The 12,842-nt window shown below is 44.4% G+C and overlaps 1 protein-coding gene across 1 annotated transcript; it reads left to right on the forward strand.

Moving 5' to 3' along the window:
- The first annotated feature begins 2,303 nt into the window (after positions 1-2,303).
- LOC122473995 (olfactory receptor 10P1) lies at positions 2,304-3,242 on the forward strand. The gene has a single exon (XM_043564900.1). It carries the CDS (start codon positions 2,304-2,306, stop codon positions 3,240-3,242), a length of 939 nt encoding a protein of 312 aa, XP_043420835.1.
- Positions 3,243-12,842: the final 9,600 nt, after the last annotated feature.

Below are 12,842 nucleotides of genomic sequence, written 5' to 3' on the forward strand. Positions count from 1 at the left end.
GCTCTAAGGCCTCTTGTTCTTCATCTGCAGTGAAGAAATAACAGCTAGCACTAGAGCTGTTATGAAGTCACCCAAGATAGTGCACAATGCCCAGCACACGGCAATTTCTAAATGTGAGCTATAGAGTAAATGACATAAGGCCAAAAAATATAGTAAAGAGATAAAGTGGGGGTGGGAGAAAGATTAGGTCTGTGAGCAATAGGCAGAAAGTTTGAGACTCTCCTACCTACAGATGAAGACGTCTGGGCTAATATCATGTGTGAGGCGAATGCAGGTGATAAAAGCTCTGCAGATGTTAGAAACCAAGACGTCTACAAAACTTGGGCCCAGTGTCCTGTCTTTGTCTCACTAGCTACCTGATGCTAGGCAGATCACTTCATCTTTCTATTCATCAGTTCCCCTATCTTCATGATCAGGATTCATTCATTTATCTAATACATATTCAGCTGAACACTTGACACGTGCAAGATCCCATACTAGTTCTCCCAGTGATGAAAACTCACCTCTAAGACAGTTGAGAACTGATTAAGAGCACAGGTTCTGGTGTTAGGTCTGGATGTAAGCCCAAACACCCTCAACTACTAGATGTATGACTTTAAGAAAGTTATCAATACTATCTGGGCTTTCATTTGCTCATCTGTAAAATGGAGAAAGTAAAGATTTCTATGTCATATTGTGGCTGTGAAGATCCAATGATTTGGAGAATGTCAAGCCCTTTGGCATGGTGCCTGGCAGGAACCAGGCACTTGGGAAGCACCAGCAGCAGTTAAAACAGACAGCCCCCCACTACCACCCCAACTGTCCTGCAGGGTCTTACAGTGGAGACTACACTAAAAAGTTCTAGGACCTGGGGCACGTGGGTAGTTCAATTGGTTAAGCATCTGACTCTTGGTTGGGTCATGATCTCACAGTTCATGAGTTCGAGTCCTGCATCAGGCTGTGTGCTGACAGTGTAGAACCTGCTTGGGATTCTCTCTCTCCCTCTCTATCTGCCTCCCTCTCTCTCTCTCGATCTGTCTCTCTCTCTGTCTCTCAAAAATAAATAAATATTTGTTTGTTTGTTTGTTTGTTTATAAATATTATTTATATTTATTTATAAATATTTTTAAAAATTTTAAGTCCTGGGACCCAGGCACAACTAATGACTCATGATAACCCAGATAAAGGTGTTTTCTTCAAATACTTGAAGGGCTGTCTGGTACAAGAGCGATGAGACATTCTGTAAAACACTAAGAATCTAGCCAAGACAAATATAATGAAAGACCTGTCTTACAAGCAGAGGAGACCAAAGCTAAATGGGGCTATCTCACTAGGTGGTGAGTTCCCCACTGCTGCAGATGTGCAGGCAGACACTGCACAGCACCCCTCTAAAATGTTGTTGATAAGACCCAAGTCATGCTGAAATATATGACCTCAGTGGTCACATTTAATCCTAAAATGCCACAGGTAATCATTTCTGACCATGAGGAACAGAGAAGCTGTCTTGGGGGAGGTGGAATTTGAATTGAGCTTGAAGGGTGAGTGGGATTTTAATAGAATGCATGGAAACATTCTCTTCAGGGGGCACTCTGTGGAAATGCAAGAAGGCCTAGGAAAGCAGAGTGTGCTAAAACAGAGTAGCTGGTGTAGCTCATCACAGGGACCTGGATGAGAAGAGAGCAAAGTACAGTATGGCCAGTCCCTGTCCCACTCCCTTCATGGAACAGACTGGAACCCAGTAATCTGTGAAAAAAGGATTTCACAGAATCCCAAAGCATGATACAATTGTGCTGTATTATCACAATCCCACCATTGGATGGCATTCTAAATCCATAGCCCACCATGGTGATCACCAGATACCAGCTTGGGACAGTCCCTGGCTGAGTTGCCAATGCGGGTGCTACATAGTCTCTTTCAAGCTGGGGTTTCACTCCAGGGGAAACAAAGGGGCCTAGGACATAGCACTGTGCCATCACCACTCTGAAGACATATCCAAAGTACAGGGCTGGGGTCTGTACCCATGGGAATATGGGAATCAAGCCCTGAACCAGGACTCCAAGCACAGGGAACCATAGAAAATACAGGGAATTTGGAGTCAAGAAACCTAGATTCAAGTCCCAGGCCTACAACTCCTTTGGTATTATTTCAGGCAAATTATTTAACCCCTCCAAGACCCATGGCTTCATCCATAAAGTGGAGACCTTAACTCTCTCAGTTGATTCCAGAGGGACTGTATGAAAGTGCTTTACTAAATTACATAAATGCTGATTATTTCTATATAAACATCTCTTCCCTAGCTGTGCCATAGGTCCTGGCCTCAAGTGATGACTGAGGAAAATCAGACTCTGCCTGAATTTCTCCTTCTAGGATTCTCTGATCTCAGGGCCCTGCAAGGCCCCCTTTTCTGGGTGGTACTTCTGGTCTACCTGCTCACCTTGCTGGGTAACTCTGTGATCATCCTCCTAACACAGGGTAGCCCTGCCCTGCACTCCCCCATGTACTTCTTCTTGCGCCACCTCTCAGTGGTGGAGGTCCTGTACACCACAGACATCGTGCCCAGGACCCTGGTTGACCTGGCCTCCCCACACCCCCGGGCCATCTCATTCCAGAGCTGTGCAACCCAGATGTATGTCTTCATTGTCCTGGGCATCACAGAGTGCTGCCTGCTCACAGCCATGGCCTATGACCGCTATGCTGCCATCTGCCGGCCCCTGCACTATTCCACCCTCATGAGCTGGCAGGCCTGCACAGCTATGGTGGGTATCTCCTGGTTCATGGGCATCATCACAGCCACCACCCATTCCTCCCTCATCTTCACTCTGCCTTTCCCCAGCCACCCAATCATCCCACACTTCCTCTGTGACATCCTGCCTGTACTGAGGCTGGCAAGTGCTGGGAAGCACAGGAGTGAAATCTCTGTGGTGACAGCCACCGTGGTCTTCATTATGGTCCCCTTCTCTCTGATTGTCACCTCTTATGCCCGCATCCTGGGTGCCATCCTGGCAATGGCCTCCACCCAGAGCCGCCGCAAGGTCTTCTCTACCTGCTCCTCCCACCTGCTTGTGGTCTTCCTCTTCTTTGGAACAGCCAGCATCACCTACATCCGGCCCCAGGCAGGCTCCTCTGTCACCATGAACCGCATCCTCAGCCTCTTCTACACAGTTGTCACACCCATGCTCAACCCCATCATCTATACCCTTCGAAACAAGGAGGTGGCAGGAGCCCTGTGGCACATGGTGAAGAGACAGGTCTCCTCACCTTGAAAGAACTCAGGGGATATCTGTTCACTCACTGACTACTCTTCCTTCCAGCCTTCAGGTGTTAGATATAAACCTCAGCTGTCAGAAACCATGCAGCACCTCAAAGAAATAAGGCTTCCTGGCAGAAAGTGTTGGAGTTAAAACAGAGATAAATCTATATCTTACCTCCTATTCCATACCCCAGACTCACTATCAGAGCATGAGCAATTAGGACAAGATAGAATAGAAGGCAATGCTGTTCATGAGAAAGAACATTTATAGGGAAGAGCATCTTCTAGATGGTTCTGAATCCCTGAGCAAGGTGATTGCTGTGTCTATACAAATAGTCAGAATTCTGTGTCAGTAAGGAAGGCAAATTTCTATAAAACTGACACCAACTAAGTGACTGACCCAGAGCCCATGAAGGAGTTTGCCTGGCCCTTCGATCTAGTTTTCTCCCAGAAACGCACTTCTGAGCGCGTTTAAGAAGGCCTTTAAGAAGAGAGAGAGAGTTATTCCCACTTGAAATATTCTGCATAAATATTTTTCCTTGCCTTTCCCCACCCTTGATTTCTGACATCATCCACAATGGGCCATACAGTGTCCATCTGGACAAGAGGATCTCCCTGGATTCCCTGTTCCCCTCCCAACATGCACCATCAGCTTGATCCCATACCTCCTTCACCAGCACCTCAGACTGGGTGAAGCCCTGGGGCCATCCTGGAGAAGACCAAAGAGTAAACATTTAACACTCATTGTGGTCACCTAACATTTGACCCTCTCTCAATGTTTGGAGAATTCTCCTCTTTAGAAGTCTGGTGGGCAGAGGAACCACTTCCTTCTGTGCAGCTGAGAATGCTTCCCAGCCCTCCAGGACATGACCTAGTTTCACCAATAATTGCACTTGTGCCTAACTAGCTGGTGCTCACAAGAGACAAGGAGCAGCACTCTCCCCCAGGGGACAACAAAAAAGGCTGCAGCAGCAAGTTTCTGGCATAGAAGTGGCATCTGGTTCCTGGTGGCCGCACCAGTGCTTTCCTCAGCTGATCAGGTGATGTTTGGAAGTTACTCCTAGAAGCTTAGTCCCTGGCATGGTCCCCATCTCTCTGCATTTTATTAATCAATTATTCTTCTGCTTCCTTATCTAGGTAGCTTCTGTCATAGTCAAGAATGTTGACTGATGCAATTCCTTTGGAGGCTGGAAGCATCAGAGGGAAAACCTTTACCCTGGTGTACTTGGAATAAAATGGTCTAGACTCTGTTTAGAAAGACCAGCTAAGGGGTGCCTGGGTGACTCAGTCAGTTGAGCGTCCAACTTCAGCCCAGGTCATGATCTCACAGTCCATGAGTTCAAGCCCCACATCAGGCTCTGTGCTGACAGCTCAGAGCCTGGAGCCTGCTTTGGATTCTGTGTCTCCCTCTCTCTCGCCCCTCCCCCCCACTCACTCTCTGTCTCTCAAAAGTGAATAAATGTTAAAAAAAAAAAAAAGAAGAAGAAGAAGAAGAAGAAGGGCACCTGGGTGGCTCAGTCAGTTAATCATCCAGCTTTGGCTCAGGTCATGATCTCACAGTTCATGTGTTCAAGCCCCGCATCAGGCTCTATGCTGACAGCTCAGAGCCTGGAGCCTGCTTCAGATTCTGTGTCTCCATCTCTCTGCTTCTCTCCAACTTGGACTCTGTCTGTCTGTCTCTCAAAAATAAATAAAAACATTTTAAAAAAAAAGGAAACAAAGACCAGCTAAAAGGAACTTGGGGTCAGAGAACATCCGCAAACAGTTACAGAATCAAGGAGCCCCCAGCTATATGGCACTCCTGATACTCAGAAAAGACCTGATGAGGTCCTTGCTCTCATGGGGCGCCTAATATAATGGGGGTGGTCATGAGGAGAATGGAGTGGAGAGAAAACAATCCAGCAGAGGCATATAATGAGAGTCATTATAAAAATGTATAATCATGCATTGGAAGGTTAATGATTGATAACAGTTTGAGGGTATTTCTGGAAGTCTTCCTGGAAAAAGTGGCCCACTGCCATACTTCCAACCTTCCTCACATAATGGCATACACAGAAAGTGCTAATATTTGAATGGCACGCTGGAATAAACTGAAGGGATTTCCAATCAGGAAAATGCACAATGAAAAAATTCATTGCACTGTCTTTTTACTATATAATTATAAGGCAAATAAAATATACAGTAATAGGGAAGTTTTTAAATATTGGTTTTACATTAAAACTTCCACATAAAATATTTATATTTTTATAAGAAATTGAGCTTGTTTCTGTAAACATAATTTTTATATTAGATTTTGTGCTTGAAAATGACTGAATGGGGATGCCTGGTGGCTCAGTGAATTAAGTGGCCAACTCTTGATTTCAGCTCAGGTCAGGATCTCACGGTCAGTGGGTCACAGAGATCAAGCCCTGGCCCAGCTCCATTCTGGGCATGGAGTCTGCTTAAGATTCTCTCTCCCTCTCTTCTGTTCCTCCCCCCACTTGCACAAACTGTCTCTTTTTCTCTTTCTCTTGAAAAAATAAAAAATAAAAATAAGGAAAATGACTAAATGCCTCCTGATCAAGATCTTTAAGTACTGATTTCTTAAAAATAACTGATAGTCACCATCAAAGAAAACTACTCACATAAGTGGGTGATAAAAAATGGAAAGTCTTTTCAAAGTCATTTTGCAGTAATTAGAATTATATGCAAGTACATATTTATATTTACTAGCTCTTCCTTTTCTTTCATTGACAAATGGTAATTTTGAAAAATTTTGTCTCAGTCAGTTAAGCATCCTACTCTTGATTTTGGCTCAGGTCATGCTTTCACAATTTCATGAGTTCGAGCCACGTCAGACTCTGCGCTGACAGCACAGAGCCTGCTTAGGATTTTCCCTCTCACTCTGCCCTTCCCATGCTCGCGCTTTCTCTTTCTCAAAAATAAATAGTAAATTTAAAAAAGAAGAGGAAATTTTGTAATAATGAAAGAGTATTTTGTATCCAATCATACTTTTTCATGTTAAGTATTTCAATACAGTACCATTGGAGCCCTAATGTGCAGAATGCACATGCATTGTTACAGCAGCCACCATGAGACCAACTTAGCTACCACAGTGGGGCCAGCAGGTAACAGACAAAAGTATTGGATATACATGAAGACAAGTATTCAGGACCACTATGAACAGCTGACCTCTCAGGAGGCCCCCTAAACTCCCCATCCTCCAACCCATGAGGGCCACATCTTGGGCTGCACTCTATGCTCCTTGAGCACATGAAAGTCTAGCTCCTTAACAGCTCCATGGGCCTCTTGTCCACAATGAGCAGCAGACACTCAGGAGCTGGCTGCTGGAGTAGACATGAAGATAGCAGAGCACCTCCTGGGCTTCCCTGAACAGCTATGGCTATGGCTCATTTTTCTTTCTCAGGGTTACCAAACCCCACTCCCTTTGGGCTTCCCCCTGAGGAGTCCCAGGCAAGGCTGTTTATGGCCAGATGCAATAGGCTTGGGAGCTGTGTCTATTCTGAGACCCCACAAATGCAGAAACCAAGGGCTTAGGGGATCATTCTCTTACAGAACACTTCCAATATGAGTGGCCCTCCAGTGTGCAATAATGCACCCTTTAGGAAGTTCAAGGTTTTCATTCAGAAAATACTATGTCAAACTGTGTGCCAGGAATACAGGGCAGAGGAGAATAAAACACAAACTAATGGGGGAAGCAGGCCAATTAATAAGCAGTTACAAACTTATAATTTTCAATAGATGTGTACCAAAGATAGCAGCAAGACAAGATGATAAGGAGCAAAGAAGAGGTCCTGAATCCAGTCTGAGAAAGATGGAGAAGGCTTCAGGGAGGAGAGGATATTTTAACTTAAATCTGAATAACAAGAAGTTACCTGGAGTAAGAAGAAAGGGAGGAAAATGTCCAAAAGGCCCACACACTATAAGCCATAAGGCATCCTTTACAATCTAGTATAGCAAGCAATGGGGAAGTGACAAGACAAGAAGGAGAGATAAGGGATGACCAAAATTGTGGGGGTGTGAAGAGGTTCAGTTAACCACACATCTGTCTCCATTTTGGGTTCTCTCCTAACTAAGAAAATATATTGGTAATAGATAGGGAGCAAAAGATCAGCTTTATTACTGAATTGGAGGATATGGCTTGAACCCAAGGTCAAAATGAGCTTCCTATTCCCCACGTTTACCATCACCCCCCAGGTACAAGTGGAGAATCTGTACAAATTACAAATCAACCCAAACAGGCCTACCCCTGAGCTCACCATCTGAAGGGGGAAAAAGTGTATGCAGCCTCAAGCAGGGCAGCCTGAGAAAGAAAGCCAAAGAGGGCTTAGGCCATGCATGGGCAATATGCTTTCTACAGTATCAGCAGTAAGGTCTCCTCCTCCCCAGAAGAAGCGGTGAAGTCTTGACAGAAAGGCAGGAGATGTCCCCACCCTTGTTCCCCTCTTTGAAAGGAATTTTAAAAATCCCCTCATTTTGTGGAAAATCTAAGGAACGGGATAATAGATGTGCTCCCACCTCCACACAGTCTAGATCATGAAGGGTATTGGGGGTCACTTACAAATTTGGGGACTCATCCTGAGTGACAAGATGGGATTTGAGGGGTTTTTAGTTTTTTTAATGTTAAATTTATTTTTGAGAGAGAGAGAGAGCACATGAGAGTGGGGGGTGGGAGGCAGAGACAGAGGGGGACAGAGGATCCAAGTGGGCTCCATGCTGACAGCAGGGATCCTGACACAGGGCTCAAACTCACAAACCATGAGATCATGCCCTGAGCTGAAGTCAGACACCTAACCAACTGAACCACCCAGGTGCCCCGGGATTTGAGTTTTTAAAAAATCATTCTAGTCGCGATGTGAAGAATAGATAACAGTGGCAGAAAAAGAGCCAGAGGCCACTAATCAGTTTCTTAGGGCATCCCACTGCAAACCACAGATTCTGCTCTGATCATCTGAAGCAGAGAGGAATTGATCAAAGAAGACTTAGCAGTGCAGTCTCCAAGGGAAGCAGAGACTCAAGGTCCTCGGCCACACATCAGGGATGAAACTCAACACTCCACAAGGGCATTCCAGCATCCATACCACTGACACCAGGCTCAGTTCACCCAACACTGTCCAGTGCATACTGATGACCCTCGGGCCCAGACATCAGAGTTCTGCCACAGCTGTCCCCATGAGCCAGATGCCTTCTCCACACGCTCTCCAGACCATAAATTCTACATCCCTCTGCCACATTGCTCAACTCCAAACCAATGTATGACTTATAGTAGAACCACAGTCACATGCCAGTGCCCTAGCTACAAAGGTAGCTAGGAATAGAAGTTTTCTGGCTACTACTTTGGAGAAAGGGGACTTACAAGGCAGGAAACTTCCCAAACATTAGAGGGGTGTTTGAAAGATAGTGAAAAGACCAAAATAAATAAATAAAATAAAAGACAAATGTCTACCACTTACAAATCCCACTGCTGTAACTGGAATCCAGATGATTCCAGCACACTCTCCATTGAAAAGAAGGGGTATACAGTGCAGTGACCTGGTAGAAATTTGAGGCATAAAGGAAGTGATTAGGGCCTAACCAGAAGCACAGAAAGGCATTTAAGCCAGAATAAACAGTAATAATAATAGCTAATACCATTTGAGTACATACTGTACTCATATAATAACATGATAATACCCTCTTGACTAGTGATTGTCTTATTTAACTCCCATAAAAACCTTATGTGGTAGGCAAAGGGATGGATCCTGATTTTGTGGGACCTAAAGCTTATATAATTTGAGATGGCCCTATTTAATAAAATAAACAAAAAACTACTAATATAAAATTAGGCACAAATGTTTATTTAAGATGAGAAAAGAAACTGGAGTGCCTGAGTGGTTCAGTTGGTTAAGGGTCCAACTCTTGATTTCAGCTCAGGTCATGATCTCATGGTTCATGGGATCCAGCCCCATGTATGGCTCTGTCCTAACAGGGTGGAGCCTGCTTGGAATTCTCTCTCTCTCTCTCTCTCTCTCTCTCTCTCTGCCCCTCCTCAGCTCTCTCTCTCTCTCTCTCTCTCTCTCTCTCAATAAATAAATAAACAAACAAACAAACAAGCATTTTAAAAACTTCTTTAAAAAATATGGAAAAAGGGGCACCTGGATGGCTCAGTCGTTAAGCATCTGACTTCAGCTTAGGTCATGATCTCATGGTTCGTGAGTTTGAATCCCACATTGGGTGAGCTCAAGCCCCACTTCAGGTGAGCTCAAGCCCCACTTTGGGCAAAAAAAACACAAGCCCCGCTTCGGATGAGCCCTGCTTCTCTTTCTCTCTCTACTTCTCTCCCTTTCTCTCTCTCTCTCTGCCCCTCTCTCACTTGTGCCCGTTGAATTGTATCACCCTCTGTACATTGGGTATAACATGATCCACCCAGCCTAAAGCTAGGCATTCTCAATAGCACTTCATCAATAAGTGATAGTGTTACTGTATGTTAACTAACTGGAATTTAAATTAAAACTTTTAAAAAATAAGTGGTAATGTTAAATTCAGATGGAGCCCAAGCACATCCTGGAGACACAAAAAAAGTTTCATCTACCTCCTTCCCCAGAAAAGCATGCCCAGTTCATTCATAATGAACCTGTGAATAAAATGGCTGTCATGGCAAGAAAGGAGGCCATGCATGAACTTGACAAAAGGGGCTTCCCTTTACCAAGCGAACCCAGTTACCACCACTGCTGAGAACAACTCGCCATTTACTTTGAGTTGGTGGTTAAGAGCTTTGTGAGAGACAAATCTCCACCCTGGTATACAAAAGACAGTAAGGCCAAAATATTGGCTTTCCCTAAAGTCTGGCAGCCAAGACACAAGCCTATGACCTTGGTTAGCCCTAGTGCTAGACTTTAAATTGAGTGCGAGTGATACAAAGAGTGGAGGAAAGTTTACAACTCATTTTGGTGATGGCAGCAGTGCCATTCAGGGCCCATAATCAGCAGAGCCACACAGTGCCAGAGGAGTCACCAATAGCCAATGGTGGCAGTGCCAACAGCCTCCTAATCAGACCACTCTTGTGGTGTGACCTTAGCTGTAACTCTGGTCTCTAAACTTCTCTTGGTTCCTAATCATTTTCTAAGCCTGGTTCTCCAGGATTCCCATAGCTCTGTATGCCACCAGAGTTCTTTTTTCTCCACCCCAGAGTTGCTCACTTGCTACCCTTTTCCTTCTCCTCCATGGCCCATCTCTACTCACAGTGTGCATCAAGATTTCCTAATTTCCAAATCCCCTCTCTTCAAAAGCCCACACCCCACTTCTCCTTACCTTTTTCAACATAACACATTTTTTTAGAGAAGAAAGAGAAGGAAAGAGGGGCAAAGGAAGAGGGAGAAAGAATCTTAAGCAGGCTCCACACTCAGTGCACAGCTGGACTCAGGGCTCTGCCCTAAGCATGCACTCTGCATTCAGGCCCTCAACGTAACACATTTTAGACTTTCCAGCAACTTTAGAAGAATTTTTTTTAATGTTTATTTATTTTTGAGAAAGAGAGAGAGAGAGAGACACAGTGCAAGCAGGGGAGGAGCAGAGAGAGAGGGAGACACAGAATCTGAAACAGGCTCCGGGCTCCCAGCTGTCTCGAACTCACAAACCACGAGATCACGACCCAAGCCAAAGTCGGCTGCTTAACCCATTGAGCCACCTAGGTGCCCCTAGAGGAATTCTTTTCAACGGAGAAAGTCCCCAATTTTTAAGATCTAAAAACCTTTATGTGGGGTACCTGTGTGGCTCAGTCTGTTAAATGGCCTGCCGACTCTTGGTTTCAGTTCAGGTCATGATCTCACACTTTGTGCATTGGAGCCCCACATCAGGTGCTGACAGCACAGAGCCTGCTTGGGATTCTGTCTCTCCCTCTCTCTCTGCCCTTATCCTGCTCATGTGAGCTCGCTCGCTCTCTCGCTCTCTCTCTCTCTTTCTCTCGATAAATAACTAAACTTTTAAAAAATCTCTATGAAAGTCATCATAGGGGCACCTGGGTGGCTCAGTTGGTTGAGTGTCCAACTCTTGATTTCAGATCAGTCATGATCCCAGGGTGGTGAGATCAAGCCCTGAGTTGGGCTCTACACTGAATATGGAGCCTACGTGGGATTCCCTCTCTCCCTCTGCCCCTCTCCCCTGCTCTCTCTCTCTCTAAAATAAATTTTAAATTTTTTCAAGAAATAACAAATTATAATAGTAGCAATCATAGTAGTAATCAAAATAGATTAGTTTACACTTCACTATTTGCCATGCACTGTGCGAAGCAATTCTCTTATATTTATTGACCCAGTCAACAAATGTTTTCTGAACATCCACTATATGCCAGACACTAGGAATACACTGGTGAACAAGACAGGCAACATTACTGCCTTTATGGGACATATATTTTAGTGAAGGGAGAGAAACCACAAATAAATAAACAAGTTGATTTCAGATCATGCTAAGTGGTCATATAGTAAAGAATGACAGGAGGAGGCTACATTTAATCCTTACAACAATCCTGTGAAGCATAGAAACTTTTGTAATCATTATTCTACAGTTGAGGAAATTAAGGCATAAACATGTTAAGAAATCTTCCAAAGTTTCAAAGATGGTAAATGACAGTCAGGATTTGATCTTGGACCTGCTCCACACCAAAGCCAAACTCTAAAGCATTATGCCATAGTGCCATTTAAAACCTAGCCTTCCGGTCAACCTTCCTTAGCTACTTCTATATTCTCCTTGACTTTCCAGTGACATAAGGGACCCCATTCTACTCTTTAATGTCCTCGATTCACAAGGATTGACTTGGGCTCCTCCATCTTCAGAATCCTATATCCTCCTTTGCACTTACAGGAGGGCCAACATTCACACAAGTACTCAGAGTGGGTCTCTGGTCAAACAAAGGACTCATATCACAAGAAACTACTCTATTTCCCAAAGGGCTTCCTTCTTCCTTAATGGAGGTGATCAGAGTTTTCTACTTAACTCCTCATCTCCAACTGCAGTTCCAGTCCTGCTCAAATAACACGTGGGACTAGAGTTGCCAGATTTAACAATAAAAATACAAGATGTCCAGTTAAATTTGACTTTCTGATGCACAGTGAATAATTTTTTATGTAACTATGTCCCTAATATTTCCTTTAAAAAAAGATTTTTGGGGGGCACCTGGGTGGCTCAGTCGGTTGAGCGTCCGACTTTGGCTCGGGTCATTATCTCGCGGTTTGTGAGTTTGAGCCCCATGTCAGGCTCTGTGCTGACAGCTCAGAGCCTGGAGCCTGCTTCAGATTCTGTGTTTCGCTCTCTCTCTGCCCCTCCCCTGCTTATGCTCTGTCTCTCTCTGTCTCAAAAATAAATAAAACATTAAAAAAAAAATTTAATATTTTTGTTGTTGTTGTTGTTGTTTATTTATTTGGGGGGAAGAGGGGTAGAGAGAGAGGGAGAGAAAGAATCCCAAACAGGGCCCATACCCAGCATGGAGCCAGACTCAGGACTTAATCTCATGACTGCAAGATCATTACCCAAGCCAAAATTAAGAGGCAAACGTTCCACTGACTGAGCCAGCCAGGCATCCCCCAAATATTTCTTTCCCCAGAAAGATAAAACAATGCTAAATCCCTGCAGCATATTT

Source organism: Prionailurus bengalensis, chromosome B4, assembly GCF_016509475.1.
Source record: "Prionailurus bengalensis isolate Pbe53 chromosome B4, Fcat_Pben_1.1_paternal_pri, whole genome shotgun sequence".
NCBI lineage: Eukaryota > Metazoa > Chordata > Mammalia > Carnivora > Felidae > Prionailurus > Prionailurus bengalensis.